The sequence below is a fragment of the Aspergillus oryzae genome, chromosome 6, assembly GCF_000184455.2.
Source record: "Aspergillus oryzae RIB40 DNA, chromosome 6".
In the NCBI taxonomy this organism is placed as follows: domain Eukaryota; kingdom Fungi; phylum Ascomycota; class Eurotiomycetes; order Eurotiales; family Aspergillaceae; genus Aspergillus; species Aspergillus oryzae.
Window position 1 is genome coordinate 3,491,510 of NC_036440.1, and position 13,133 is coordinate 3,504,642.

General features: G+C 47.3%; 6 protein-coding genes across 6 annotated transcripts; 3 read left to right on the forward strand and 3 right to left on the reverse strand.

Moving 5' to 3' along the window:
- Nucleotides 1-1,553: 1,553 nt before the first annotated feature.
- On the forward strand, nt 1,554-2,220 carry AO090038000068 (uncharacterized protein; the record flags this gene model as incomplete). The annotated part of the gene is made up of 2 exons (XM_023238454.1): nt 1,554-1,633; nt 1,851-2,220. 2 exons carry the CDS (start codon nt 1,554-1,556, stop codon nt 2,218-2,220), a joined length of 450 nt encoding a protein of 149 aa, XP_023092984.1.
- A 1,051-nt stretch (nt 2,221-3,271) lies between these two features.
- Nucleotides 3,272-3,688, reverse strand: AO090038000067 (uncharacterized protein; the record flags this gene model as incomplete). The annotated part of the gene is made up of 1 exon (XM_001824997.3): nt 3,272-3,688. One exon carries the CDS (start codon nt 3,686-3,688, stop codon nt 3,272-3,274), a length of 417 nt encoding a protein of 138 aa, XP_001825049.3.
- A 1,658-nt stretch (nt 3,689-5,346) lies between these two features.
- On the forward strand, nt 5,347-6,018 carry AO090038000066 (ankyrin repeat domain-containing protein; the record flags this gene model as incomplete). The annotated part of the gene is made up of 3 exons (XM_023238456.1): nt 5,347-5,697; nt 5,778-5,856; nt 5,909-6,018. 3 exons carry the CDS (start codon nt 5,347-5,349, stop codon nt 6,016-6,018), a joined length of 540 nt encoding a protein of 179 aa, XP_023092983.1.
- Nucleotides 6,019-8,000: 1,982 nt separating this feature from the next.
- AO090038000065 (N-acyl homoserine lactonase family protein) lies at nt 8,001-8,738 on the reverse strand (the record flags this gene model as incomplete). The annotated part of the gene is made up of 2 exons (XM_001824995.3): nt 8,001-8,437; nt 8,486-8,738. 2 exons carry the CDS (start codon nt 8,736-8,738, stop codon nt 8,001-8,003), a joined length of 690 nt encoding a protein of 229 aa, XP_001825047.3.
- A 1,025-nt stretch (nt 8,739-9,763) lies between these two features.
- Nucleotides 9,764-10,973, reverse strand: AO090038000064 (NmrA/HSCARG family protein; the record flags this gene model as incomplete). The annotated part of the gene is made up of 5 exons (XM_001824994.1): nt 9,764-9,832; nt 9,892-10,064; nt 10,122-10,311; nt 10,371-10,856; nt 10,929-10,973. 5 exons carry the CDS (start codon nt 10,971-10,973, stop codon nt 9,764-9,766), a joined length of 963 nt encoding a protein of 320 aa, XP_001825046.1.
- A 217-nt stretch (nt 10,974-11,190) lies between these two features.
- Nucleotides 11,191-12,693, forward strand: AO090038000063 (SDR family oxidoreductase; the record flags this gene model as incomplete). The annotated part of the gene is made up of 4 exons (XM_023238457.1): nt 11,191-11,224; nt 11,736-12,363; nt 12,431-12,530; nt 12,622-12,693. The coding sequence occupies 4 exons, from the start codon at nt 11,191-11,193 to the stop codon at nt 12,691-12,693; spliced, it is 834 nt and encodes a 277-aa protein (XP_023092982.1).
- Between the last annotated feature and the right edge of the window lie 440 nt (nt 12,694-13,133).

Sequence of the window (13,133 nt, forward strand, 5' to 3'; positions counted from 1 at the left end):
ATCGAATAGATTTGCATCTTGCGAGAGTATGATGAATGTGACTGAAGAAAATGTATCTGAGTAGTTGTAGGTATTGTCTGATAATCAAAAGAAATTCTTTCCAACTTGGTTGATCGATACAGACTTTATATAGTAGTAGTAGTAGTCTATTGGGATCACTCCGCCTACTACTAGATAAGCGATGGTATGTCGGACCCTAGATGAGGCTGAGCGGACCCCAAAACCTTAAGCGCCCGTCTACTGCAACAAAAATATCTGCACACAAGCGCAGATACGCTGACAACCGATTGTTGGTAAGCACTAGTTTATTGTTTTCTAGTATTAGCTTTTTTAGGCTTTAATTAATCTAAGCACTAGTGCATCTGCAGGGGCAGTGCAAAAGTTAGAGACTATTTCCTACTCACCGTCTATTACCCACTAGCCATACCGCCTACTTCCATCGGTATAGTCTAGTATGCATGGACGAATGACGCTTCCCGAGGCCCAGAAAAGGAAAGGCTCATCGGGTATATACTTACGCCAAAGCCAATAGGACAACGTGCACACATTTTTAACATTAGATCTTCCTTTGCCTGCTTCGTCTACTTAGTCTGGACTCTGGTCGGACTGCCTGGTGTTGGTCTGCGTGATCTGTCTGGTCTGCCTCGTCTGCCTCGTCTGATTGAACTACCTGGTTGGTCTAGTTGATCTATTGAGTCTACTTACCCTAGTCAGTCTGCTTGGAGCTTTAATCTGCTTCGGCTATTTGGTATGCATAGTGTAGTCTGCTGGGTCTAATTATCTAATCATATGACTGTGAACCACTGAATCAATTAGAATTGGCCTAGGGACGGACGGAGTAATCCCCTGCCGGTTTGTGCTGGCAGGACATTGATAATGGTTGGAAGATATAGGGGTCCAATTGATGCCGCATCAGCCTTTTTCGACTTTCTTCCTATCTAACTTTCCAGAACCAGGTCCAGTGATCATTCCCCAGCGGCGGCCCGGCAACAAGGATCGAGGGTTCGTGCGTGCGTATGCGTCTGTGTTGGCTGATTGCGATATCAGTCAGGTCGTGTTTTTAAATTTCCTAGAGGGTTCCTTCCATGCGAGCAAGGTTATTTGGCCCCTCACTCCTTTTTTCTTCTGTCTAGCCGTGGAGTCATAGTCGTTGACTACGGATACAGGCTTCAGCATGAATCGAGGCCGTCTACGTCGCTGCCGGCATCGTGGGCTTGTTCCCCGAAACAGCCGCTCAAATAACAAGTGTCATCGTCCAAACCGTGGCAGGAACAGCTCGTGAGATCCAGTCCTGGCACCGCGCGAACACCTTTCTTGACCGGGTGAACCAAGACCTCTTCATGCCTCGCAGGCTCTACGCCATGGTCATGGCCTTTAAGGACGATGTCCCGGGCTAGCAAAGCGGAGTCCTTGGCCTACTATCTCAAAAGCTTGGAAAGACACTCTTTGGAATCGAAAAGGCTGATATTAACCAGCCAGTCGAGAAACCAACGTTCGACCCTGCCCCGACAATCGCGAAGTATACGCACAGCGACGAACACCCAGAAATGAACATGGTCAAAAAGCACTTGAAAAATATCAGACTTGCCAGCGGTAAGACTAATGGACAGATTAAGCTCCCTGTGGCTGCACCGTTCGTACATCCCGATTTAGATCGCGCTGCGGCACGGGCGATGGAAGGCAAGGGGAGGGAGGCCGAGGAGTCGCGCGAGAAAGTGAAGAGCGCTGGGGCTTGGGTGCAGGATTACATGGACAGAAAAGCGCAGGCCTGATATGTGAGTCTACGTGCTCGTCTTGGTCGGTAATAACTTCGCTAACAAGAACCAGGAAGCCAAAAACCCAGGGTCCAGTCTAGCTGTTCCAGAGTTAGGACGCAAGGGTTTTGTCTCACGCTACAACGACCCAAACCATCCTGTGAACAATGGAAAAATTTCTTCGGTACTTACTGGGAGCTTGTTTGGGAGCAAGTCTGGTCTAATTGAGCGGGCTGCCACTTCCATCAAGGGATCACACGACTCCAAAAGAATTGCTCGAGGGGAACCTAGAAGTGAACCGATTAAAGAGAAATGGCAGCGATATCAGCGCAAGAAGAAGCCCGGCCTTGCTAAGAATGTTCTGCAGCAGGATGTGCTTTATCGCCTCAACGTCAACATGCCGACCGAGGACGAGTTGCAGCAATCAATTGCTCAATTGGAACATCTCATGCAGCAGGCTGGGTAGCGTGTACCAAGTTGAGTCTCTTACTTACTGTGAATGTGGAATAATATAGCTTGGACCATAAATTGCATAATATTCATGAGTAATGCGTTCAAGCCCATACCCTTCCCAAGGCATCGGTACATGTATATTGGTATAAACCTTTCGGTGGACTTTGCGGTTAATGGGGTTGTGGCGCCGTTACTCTGCAAGCTTGATAACATTTCCACAGGAGTTAATATCCTGTCTAGCAATAGGATTACTACTATGGAGGTAGAGGGTATGTATTGTGTATAAATGGTTTATAAGGTTAGTGTAACAATAATCTCTTTCTTGTCTACGCAAATTAAAAAAGGAATCTAGACATCTTCGGCTACTCTAGACGACCTCCATAAGTTGTTTGTAGAAGCGAGTCACCTTGGAGAGATTGTACGCCCTTAAGCCTCGGCCGTCATGGGCAGCCATAGTGATAGCTCTTCGTCAGAGACTAGCGATGCTAATGATGTACACTCATTAATGCGGATAATACAACCAAAAATGAGCTAGTAACAAATGCAATGTAACTATCAAGTGAGGATAGTGATTGACTGCGAGGAACTAGAATGGGTCTCTGTTGTTCGTAGAGCTCGTATGTCCTCCGCCTTGGTCAAAAGCCTTCCAGAACAGCATGAGAATCATCGTCTTCGAATGCTGCTCTCCGCGGCTGATCAAAAGAAGGGTATTTGGTTCTTCTTTTTCGATACAGTGACCACTATATGACCACGGAATCTCGACCACCACGGGGATTTGGATCCAGGAAGAATTGAGAGAGTATCCGTACGTCTGCCGCGATCATCGAAGCAACCTGTATGGGACATTGGTGATATCCTCAACGCCCCTTAAGCAGCTAACCTTGAGTTAATATGTCAGACAGGTCGCCATCCTCCATATCAAGGTCAAAGTTACCAGGTCACAGTCTAGTCATGGTCTCTGGAGGAGTCGAATCACTCTCGGCTTTGTCCTGTGCGACAGCGATGCGGGACGTTTAGTGAAGGATTTAATCAGAACAGACATGCTGTCCGATCGCGACAGCAAATCATTCAGCTAGAAGTGGCCGTGGAGAGCTCGCAAGGTCATCCACATCCTGTTGCGCTTCCAGAGAACCAAGGTCAATGAGCGGAGCCATTCCATCCGAAGGACCCTGTGAAGAAGAAGTCACAGCCTCAGCCAAATACCGTGGTGCCTTTGGAGATCTGAGATCGAGGAGAGGAGCCACTTCATCCGGGGATTCCTCGACGGCATAATTCGAGGCTTCCTCTTGAAGGTGACACCACCTCACAAACCAATCCGCGTACGCATCTTGGGCTGCAGTTGTCGCATAGGTGTAATTTGGCACTAGAACAACCTTCCGTACGCCACTGACATCGATCTCCTGTTCCGAAAGGGTACCAAACCGCGTCGCATATCGGGGGAGGTTGCCGCCTTTTGCATAGCCAGCTTCAAGAGCTGACATCAGTAACTCTCCTTCCGCTAGGTAGTCCTCTTGTCGCCAAAGACGTTCTTTTCGACCGATGTCGATCAATATTCGGCATGCCTATGGAGATTTAATGTTTCAGCATGGGATTGCCCTTCTTGAGAATAATGAGGGAATCGCACTTGAACTAACAATGCGACAGCACATATGAAAATCACCGCACCGCAAAGCGTCAAGACGCACTTATCGTAGGTTGATAGTATGCGATGCGAGCTTGACAAAAAACCATCATCTCCCCATTCATCGTGCGTACTTGCATGGACAGCGGTTGCACGCGCCACATTGGAGAAGGACAAGAAAGCCAAGAGGACAAGCTTTGGAAAGCAAAGGTTTATCGGCCCACTGAAGCCGAGGACACGGACCATAAACGAACCCATCAATGATCTCAACGACCGAAAGTCTTTTGTATTTTGAGGCGATCAACAATGCCGTTCGTGGATGGAATTATGATAACAGTACGAGGGGCAATAGGAAGGAGTCAAAATTTTCCATCCTGGTACTTTTCTTCGAACCCCGCGCTAACGATCCCTGTCGTAAATCCTTCACATTCACAAATTAATAATAATATCTAACGGACATTTGTCCTTGTCCTCCGTCGGTCCAGCAAGAGCGCCTTCGGGTTAACCCGTAATAAATCCTCATTGCCACCAGAGAGCCAGTCAGAGAACTTAAGAACCCCCATGTGCGAAGACTGACTGGTTGGTTGCCCCACCGGCGCATTAGGACTCATGCCAAACTCTCTGCTTGGCTAAGATTTTAACTATCGTCGCCAAGCCTATCGTAAGTCAAGACGAGCAGAGTCACGGAGTTCCCTCGTTTAGTTTCCCTTCACGACTGTTTTCTGTCGGCATAAGCATTCAGAAAGATTCGTCATCCCTTCGGAATCGACTCAGCATCCTCCATTGCCGTTCACTACTCCGTACTCCCCAGACCCTCTGCGGAGTCTGGAGAGGACGGAGTTCCTGGAGGCGGAGGGCTCCGAAGTTTAGCCAGAAGCGCAGTCTATCGGTTAATTGGAGTCTTCGCTACTCTGAGCACCGTTGTCCCGCTTGGTCTCCACTTTCCGGCCCATCGTTCCAAATCGACCCATACCAACGTAAATTTAACTCACCAGGAAAAGCACTAAACTAGCGGACCTCGATACGAAAGATCACCAGAGCGAATCAAATCACCACGTGGGCTGTTAGGCTGGAAACCACTGACTCGACAGTCGAACCAGCCAACTCATCTCTCGTCCGACGTGAGTGGATATCTCACCAAGTCCCGTAGAACTCGGGACTGATTCCACAGACTCCGAGATGAGCATTAGTCCCAGGAAGGCAGGTGGACATGTGCTTGTCATGAACAAAGCAATCGCAACCCTTAATGTCGGGGGGAATTTCCTCCGTTCTGTAGGTCGAGCTGTATGTACTATGCTTCGGCTACTCAAGGTATAGCCTCCCCGGTCCCATAATAGGAGCATGAGGTGGTAACTGCAGCTGGCCAGACGCTTCTGAACCTTGTCGCTCATTGAAATAAAACGAGAGGAATGTCCGCCTGAAATCGTAGGGAACCGAGATCTTCGTCTTCCGCAAGCTCGCCTGAACCTAGACATTTATTTAATTATTTATTGTCTTTCCCCTATATCATCCCTAGCTATGGGTGTCAACAGCGCTTTTCTCCATGCCGCCACCATTGGCGATGCCACCACCATTGAGAATGAATATCTCAAAGACAAATCGATCCTCACTGCCAAGGATGCAGATGGTCGGACAGCTCTTCACTTAGCCGCACTTCACAAAGACGTCAAGGTCCTCGAACTGCTTCTCAACTACGGCATCGAGCCATCAACCACCGACAACCGCGGCCAAACAGCACTACACATTGCAGCCCAGCAATCCTCCCTCGCCGTGGTCGAACTCCTCCTCAAGAGACGTGCCAATTGGTCGATCCGAGACCATGACGGAAATACACCTCTCTCCTACGCCTACCAACAATATTCCGTCGAGGTCCTGAGTTGTTTCCTCCAATACACCCCGACCTATCCCGCAGAGATCCCCTGTGGCCTTACACCCGAGATCGTTCTTCGATCCTCCGCCAGCAGGAAATGGACTCCTCTCCAGATAAGTGTCAACGCGCACGGCCGCTAGGTTTTGTGGAGTTATTCGGTAAGTGGGAATCGGGGGATATCTGAAACCGCTCCACTAACAAATATCCCAGAAGCCAATCTGGAACCAAAACATTCCCTTCGGAAACTCAGTATTTCCGATTTACAAATGATGACTGACTCACCGGATGACCAATCGAATTTAATAGCTCTGTTTATCTGAGCCCTCCACCATGACTCTTTCGCTCAATACGAGAACTTCAAACGGATGGCATCCCGTGTCAAAAGAGGACTGACGCCACGAAGAGACCCTTCTACAATACCGTGGCAAACATCATGATCGGTCGCATCCAATGGCCTCCTGCAAAAATCTACTCAATTAGTAGAACTTTGTCTACAATCGCCTTTCAGGACAACTCGTGATCGGGGTTGGCCACAAAACGGACGGCGAAAACGGGGATACACGTGTCTTGGGAGTTATTTAGGATTTTTGTCGGGGGGGAAACTCGCTTTCATTCTTGTTGTGGGTACGGTGGGGACGCGTGTCAAACACAGGGAGAAAGAAGCAATGTAGTCCTATTGGACCACTGGCTAGATTAGGTTGCTACTTGTGGAATGTTACAAGCATTGTAACCAATCAAACCCTGTCCCAAACTACGCTAAAGTATTTAGGGTAACCAGACGATGCGACCAATAAAGTTCGCCGAGGGCTCAAACATCGAAACAGCAGATGAGGTTGCCTGGTGGACAAATTGTAGAAATCTGTCTAGATATAATATGTTTGTTCGTGGCCTTAACTAAGCAATGCGTACAATAACACTCGGTGCTTCTAATGCGCGTAACTGTACGCGAGCGTTAAGCAAGCCCTACCAAGCATTGGTCCATTAGGGCATGACCATCAAAGTAGGAAAGGCGGCAACAGAGATAGACACCGATTCTACAAAGACCGATTCCAAAGGTCAGCCATTGGCGGATACTATTTACACTCGCGTACTAAGAGTGGGTGCAGAATAATATACGAAGAACTTGTTCTATCAACAACGAAATATTACATTATCTTTCTGGCGTAGTTTTGTAAGACTTACTACTGAATATACTTCTCTACACATGATTCTCTGCATGGACTAGGCTGCCCGTGTTCATATATGTTCAATCCATTACTCGCGTTAATTTATTCATGGCTTCTTAACCATCGAACTGCAACGCGTACAAGGATTTCTCGCTCTCAGCTGATGTACATATATATAGTCATGTATCCAACGCGCATGAAGGTTCCGCTTGCAGGCTCTTTCGCTGGCAGAGTCACAGTAAGGCATGCGGCCTGTGGAATCAGGCAATAACCTTAATCCAAGATACAGGCTCGATTTCCAAGCCCTAAGTTCGTGACACTCTAAATCTTAATAGCGCCCGCCGCAATATGGCGCAACGCGGGAACGCACGGTAGATCCTACTCCGAGGATTTAAGGCCGGAGCTACCAAAGTCAAAAAAATGCCGGATCCACTTCGTTTTCTCTAGTACTTTGGTCTATTTACTATAATATAATTTCCAGCGCACGGGGACTGCCAGCTCTGGAGCCGCATTTATCCTGTCCAGTAAAGTAATAGTACGATATTAGAGTAGGAGAAGCTTCATACACCATTCACGGCCATACCAACCTTCCCTGCAGTTCAAGGGGAGGTATTGAATACATTGACGCGTGAGACGCAGTATATATCCTGGTCGATCGTGGAAGAACAACCTCCTCTGCCGAGACTATGGTGACCTGAACGTCCGCGTGCTCATTGTCTTTCCATGGCATGGCTCCTTATAAAACTTCTTTGCCTTCCCTCATGAGTCTCATTGCTAAACCTGGACGAAAACATGCCTGCTGTTTCTCGTAATGATGAACATGTTGCGAGTAGGCGGTGCAGTACTTTTGATCCACCATTCCACTACATTGCGAGCATGAATGACCAATTTCATGAAACCCGGCCGGGATCTTATAAAGAAGTTATCTCGGCAACATTTAGCATACAACAATTCACTGTGGCGAGAGACTCTAAGTACGGTGATGGGGCCTCATTAGACCGTTTCATTCTACTAATGTCAGAATAAATGATCGAAGCAAGTATGTGCATCTACGGTATGTAAATAGCACAAAGTATATGAAACACTATATATAATTCAGAGCAACAAAGGTCATGTCCAAACCCAACCCTCTCCATTCATTCAAGATACTTGGGACTCCTCTCAAACATATCAAAGTAGCCTCTCTCATGGCCCAAGCAGACCCTCGCATTTGTACGCTGCACTAATCTTCTCACGTAGTCTCTGCTCCGAAACCACTCGCAATAGTCTCGCATAAGAAAACCCGTCGGTCTTCCCTCTTCATAATTTTCCTTCACATGAAACAAATCACCCGTCATGATAACAGTACCGGAACTCTGAAACGTGAGCTCAAGAACAAGTGACCCTTCCGTATGTCCCGGACATCTATGTAAGGTAACGCCCCTCCAGAGTGTTACATTCTGCTCCGAGAAAGTCTTCCAGTTCAACAGATCCGCTCGCAAGTAATCCGGCAGAAACAGCCCACTGTCAATTCCAGTTGCGGCTGACCAAAAGGCATCCTTGAGTTCGGCTTCATGGCACCAGACTTCCACATCTGTTCACCGTCAGCTAGCCTTAGCAATAGAAGAAGCGATGTACGAACCAGTCCCGAAGAAATGCTCTAATCCCCCAGTGTGGTCAAGATGCAAGTGGCTCAATATGACCGCCTTGACATCATCAATCTCACCTGCGCCGGTGGCTTTGATAGCCGCAGGAAGAGAGTGGATATCCTTGTCCCAAGTCCGGGGTGCACATTCCAAGAATTCTTTGTCCCATGACTTGATCACATCCTCTCGGGACCCGGTATCGAAAAGGATGAGACCTACATCTGGGTGATAGAGTAGTCCCGCTATCATGAGGCATGGTCTAGTCTCGTGGGTTTGAGGCTCTGCGCCGTGGAGAGGAACATTTGCGCCCGAAAGGACGTACGAGGCGTCGATGTCAAGGATCCCTAAATCGAGCAACTATCTCTGATTAGCTTGATGTTCATCCGTTGTAATGAAAAGAGACTACCCAGAGCTTGGAACCGGCTGGAAGCGCTGATGGTTGGGCCATGGTTTGTCTCGCTGGGTTGTAGGCAGTAGAAAAATATATCTGCAGGCAGCTAATAAAAGAAGTTTCACTATTCCAGGATAAGGTCACAGATAAGAGTGCCACAGATGCCAGGTCATAGGGGCTACTCTTATAGACATATTCCTAAGGTTGATTAGCGCTGTCTCGGGAGGCGGAATAAATATTCTCTGTCCAGTTGAGCCTATCGACAATCTATTTCCATAAAGCCGTCTAGCCGCTGTCAATTTACTCGTATTGGAGCTAATACATTCGGAAATACGGAAATAGCGATGAGTGAAGCGATAAGCCTTTGCTTGTGTACGTGTCGTTTCAAGCTGGTGGCCCTCTTACTCTTCTGGGGGACTTCGCCGATAGGTCTAAAGAATAGGTATGGTTTTTGCAGCTCCCTGATCCAGGAGAAGGGCTCCGTTATATGGGTCTGAAGAACTGTCTAAAAAGAATTTGTCGGTTGTGTGATCGCCTGGCAAAATACCTTCTCTATGGATATTATTCTGATTATATAACACCTTCTTTTCCTTTATATACTAGTATCCCAGTGCGTCCAATAGTCTACGGGTATAAATACAACTATGTAGTTAAGAAGACATCTCTCCGCTGAATAAGCGGGAGTGAGCATGACCGTCACCGGATTTGAATTTTATGATGTACTAGTCTATGCTTAGTTCTTCCCTTCTCGCTTTCTATCTCTTCTTAGGATAAATAGCAAAGATATGCTATTCGATGTGTCACAGCCCCCAGGGCATTGCTGATGAAAACCAATGCCGGTTATATAGCCAACTAGCAAGATCCCATACAACATCCAGATATTCTACAGGAATTTGCTCAGGTCATTTTCGCGAAGGAACTCCGACCAGGTTTGAAGTGAGAGCCCAGGTATCTAGGTGTTGTTAGTAATTCTGTGAAGAAATCCGAGGGACAGAATGGAGAACTACATACCTCTCTAGCTTGCACGAATTCTTTGTTGGCGTAGACATTACCAAAGAGCTCAAACATCATCAATTGTTCGGTGAAGTCCAGCGCGATTTCTGGAGACATGCCATCCCGAGATTCAAGAAGCTCCTGGCATTCTCTGCTGTTGAGCTTTTGGTACTTCGTGGGAACGTTGTACTCTGTAGTAACAGGTTAAAGCTATTTTCAGAGCTAATTTACTTGATAAGGTAACATACGGCTTCCGATCTTGGCCAACTTTTCAGACTCCGACAGGGCCTCCGAGTAGAAGGCAATAGTCTTGGTAAAATACTTTGAGCCGGCCTGAAGGATGGTGTGCACAAGCTTACCGGTGTCAGCAATGGCGACGTTGGGCATCACGGTTTCTGGACTGTGAGGGAATGACAAAGTGTAAGCCCCGTTCGCATCCTGTTCACAAAGAGTGAGCTAGACCATATATTGAGGACTGGAGGTTGCATCATACTCACCTTCTGAGGAAGATACCTATCCGGAGTAGTAATGCAGTTTTCAAAGTAGTTGGGGAAGAGCACAGTAGTGGTCTTTGCCCATAGCTCTGGGTGTTCCTTCTGGATGTATTCAGTGACCAAGCTCTTGCCCTTCCAATGGTGGATATTGAGAAGCTGGCCGTTTGACAATTTGACGGGATCGGGAAGGGCACTCCAGACAAAATGCTTCAGAGTTTCAGTCCGCGCTGCGGCATCAGCAATAGCACGCCCTTGCGCAATCTCAGTAGCGGTAGATTGCGTTTGCCAGAAATCAGTCAGTGCAAAGATACCATCAGCGCCAGCGAACACCTGTGCAAGGGCATCGCTACCGCTATTAAGGTCGGCAGACCGGACTTCTGCTCCAAGCGCAGCGAGCTTTTGAGACGCGGGTTTGGTTACATCGCGCGTAATGGCCCGGACATGATAGAGGTCCCGGTTTGCCAGAAGCTCTTTGACAACGGCACCGCCCTGTGTTATTTGAACAAGCATATGTTATCAGGCGTGCTCAAAAGGCACATGTTTTTATGAGAAAGGACATACCTGGGACCCAGTAGCACCAATGACAACGATCGTCTGAGGAGACATTGTAAACTGGACGTATAATTTGACAAGTAGGATTGTAAAATGGCTTTATCTTTACGATTGTTCGAAATGTGTTGTGTTGTTGTATATTGTAGTTAGGGATGGGTGACTTACTGCCTTTTATACCCTTTGGAGGAAGTCAAGTTGACCATTGAGTACGCTTTGTCAGCGGGAAAGCCCTCAAATACGCACCTATCCAAGTGAATCACTGAATCCCAAAATGGCTTCTACAACATCCTCGGCTGCTCCTCAACGTAGGTGAATTAACCGGATATTCCGGAGGTATCACTTTCACATACCAGAAGAAAGGCAAGGCAATACAAGACCTAACTACGACCCCTGATCCACAGCTTTCTTCAAATCGAAAGCCATCGGTAAGCAAACGGGATGCTTATTCCCATGAGCTCTATGCAGACAGTGGGCTTGGCTTGGCATGCTCCACTACCTCCCTTTAGTTTGTGGGTAGCGGGACTTCCTGCAGAAGATCTGCTAACTTTAAGAGTGTGCCCATGGAACCTGCGCCGCTTATTCATCGGGAAAGCAGGCCAAAGGCATACAATCGAATTCATATTACAAAGTCAAAAGAACCCTTTGCCGGCCATCCGTGGTCGGGTTCGGACATGTCTAAAGCCGAGCTGCATACCAGCAGACTTTCGGAAACGTATTTTGATATAAATAAGGCTTTGCTCCGCCCATCCCACCGAAGCCGGAATGCCGTCTAAAGCTTGACCTTGACGCACAAAACATAATTTGACCATGGCACAGAGCACTATTCTCGTAACTGGTGCAAACCGAGGTTAGTTAGGCACATGAGTATCACGAGCACATTCCTTTTACTGAATTTATCTACGCCACCAGGTATCGGCAAAGGCCTAGTAACTGCATACCTTGCAAAGGCCAACACTACTGTGATAGCGACATGTAGAGAAGTGTCCGAACAGATTACAAAAGACTTGTTCTCTCTTTCTAGAGGTCACGGCTCTAATCTCATCATTGTCTCTCTTAGCCTTGATAAGCCACAGAGTGTCATTAATGCAGTTTCTCAACTACAAAGGCATCACTCGATTAATAAAATTGATATCGTGATTGCAAATGCTGGGATATGCATTCACTATGGCCCTTTAGCACGCATGGAGGATGCAGACCTGGTATCGCACTTTGACGTGAATACCCTTGGCCCGATCAGGCTATTCAGGGCGACTTTGCCGCTGCTGCAAGCCAGCAGTCAACCCAAGTTCATCTATATCTCATCCGAATTAGCCATCATCACTGGCCTTGAACGCTCTTCGTCGTTGACTTCGGCGTACGGTGTCTCGAAGGTAGCCAGCAACTACCTAGTCAAGAAAATTCACACAGAACATCCGGATATGATCGCATTTTCAATTGATCCAGGGTATGTCTATAAACCGACAATTGTGGTGGCATACAATTGCTGACGCAGAACCTGTGCCTGCTTTCAGATTTGTCCAAACTGATATGGGAAATCGCGGCGCGCAGTGCAATGGGCTAGAGAAAGCTCCGATGACTATTTCCGAAAGCGTCGAAGGAATTGTCAATCAGGTATGCCAGCATAGTCCATTAGCTCTCCCATCCTACTTGACATCTGTAACAGGGAGGTGGTTGATTGTTGATCTGCTAATCTTTCCTATAGGCGGAAAAAGCCTCCAAAGAAACAACCTCAGGCAGATTCATAAAACATGATGGTGAGCAGCTTCCGTGGTAAGCAATGAGTTGTATGTCGGAAGTTATTTATTGGGCGAGGAAGAAGCAATTGGTCTTGACAGAAATTGATATTACATGTAAAAGATATCTGACGCTTGATGTAACCTGATATTTCAAAATCATAATCACATCCTGTAACTCCTCTCTCGATAGACCAGAAAGAATACAACGGCCTGTCGCAAGAGAAAATTTGCTTGTCTTTGGGTATTACTCACATTACCGACGTGAGGGTCGATGGATGACGGACTCAGTTCGCATGATTCCGTGGCTATTAAGGGCTGTAGAGAATGGGAAAAGTAGTGTATCGACGCAGCAGTAACGATATGTTGCCAACCCTCTACAGCTTTCCTCATATTTAGTCCGTTAGGTGCTCGAAAGTCCAGAATAATTCTAAGATGCTTAAGCTGTTAGATTACCACAACGAGATCGTAAATCATCTAT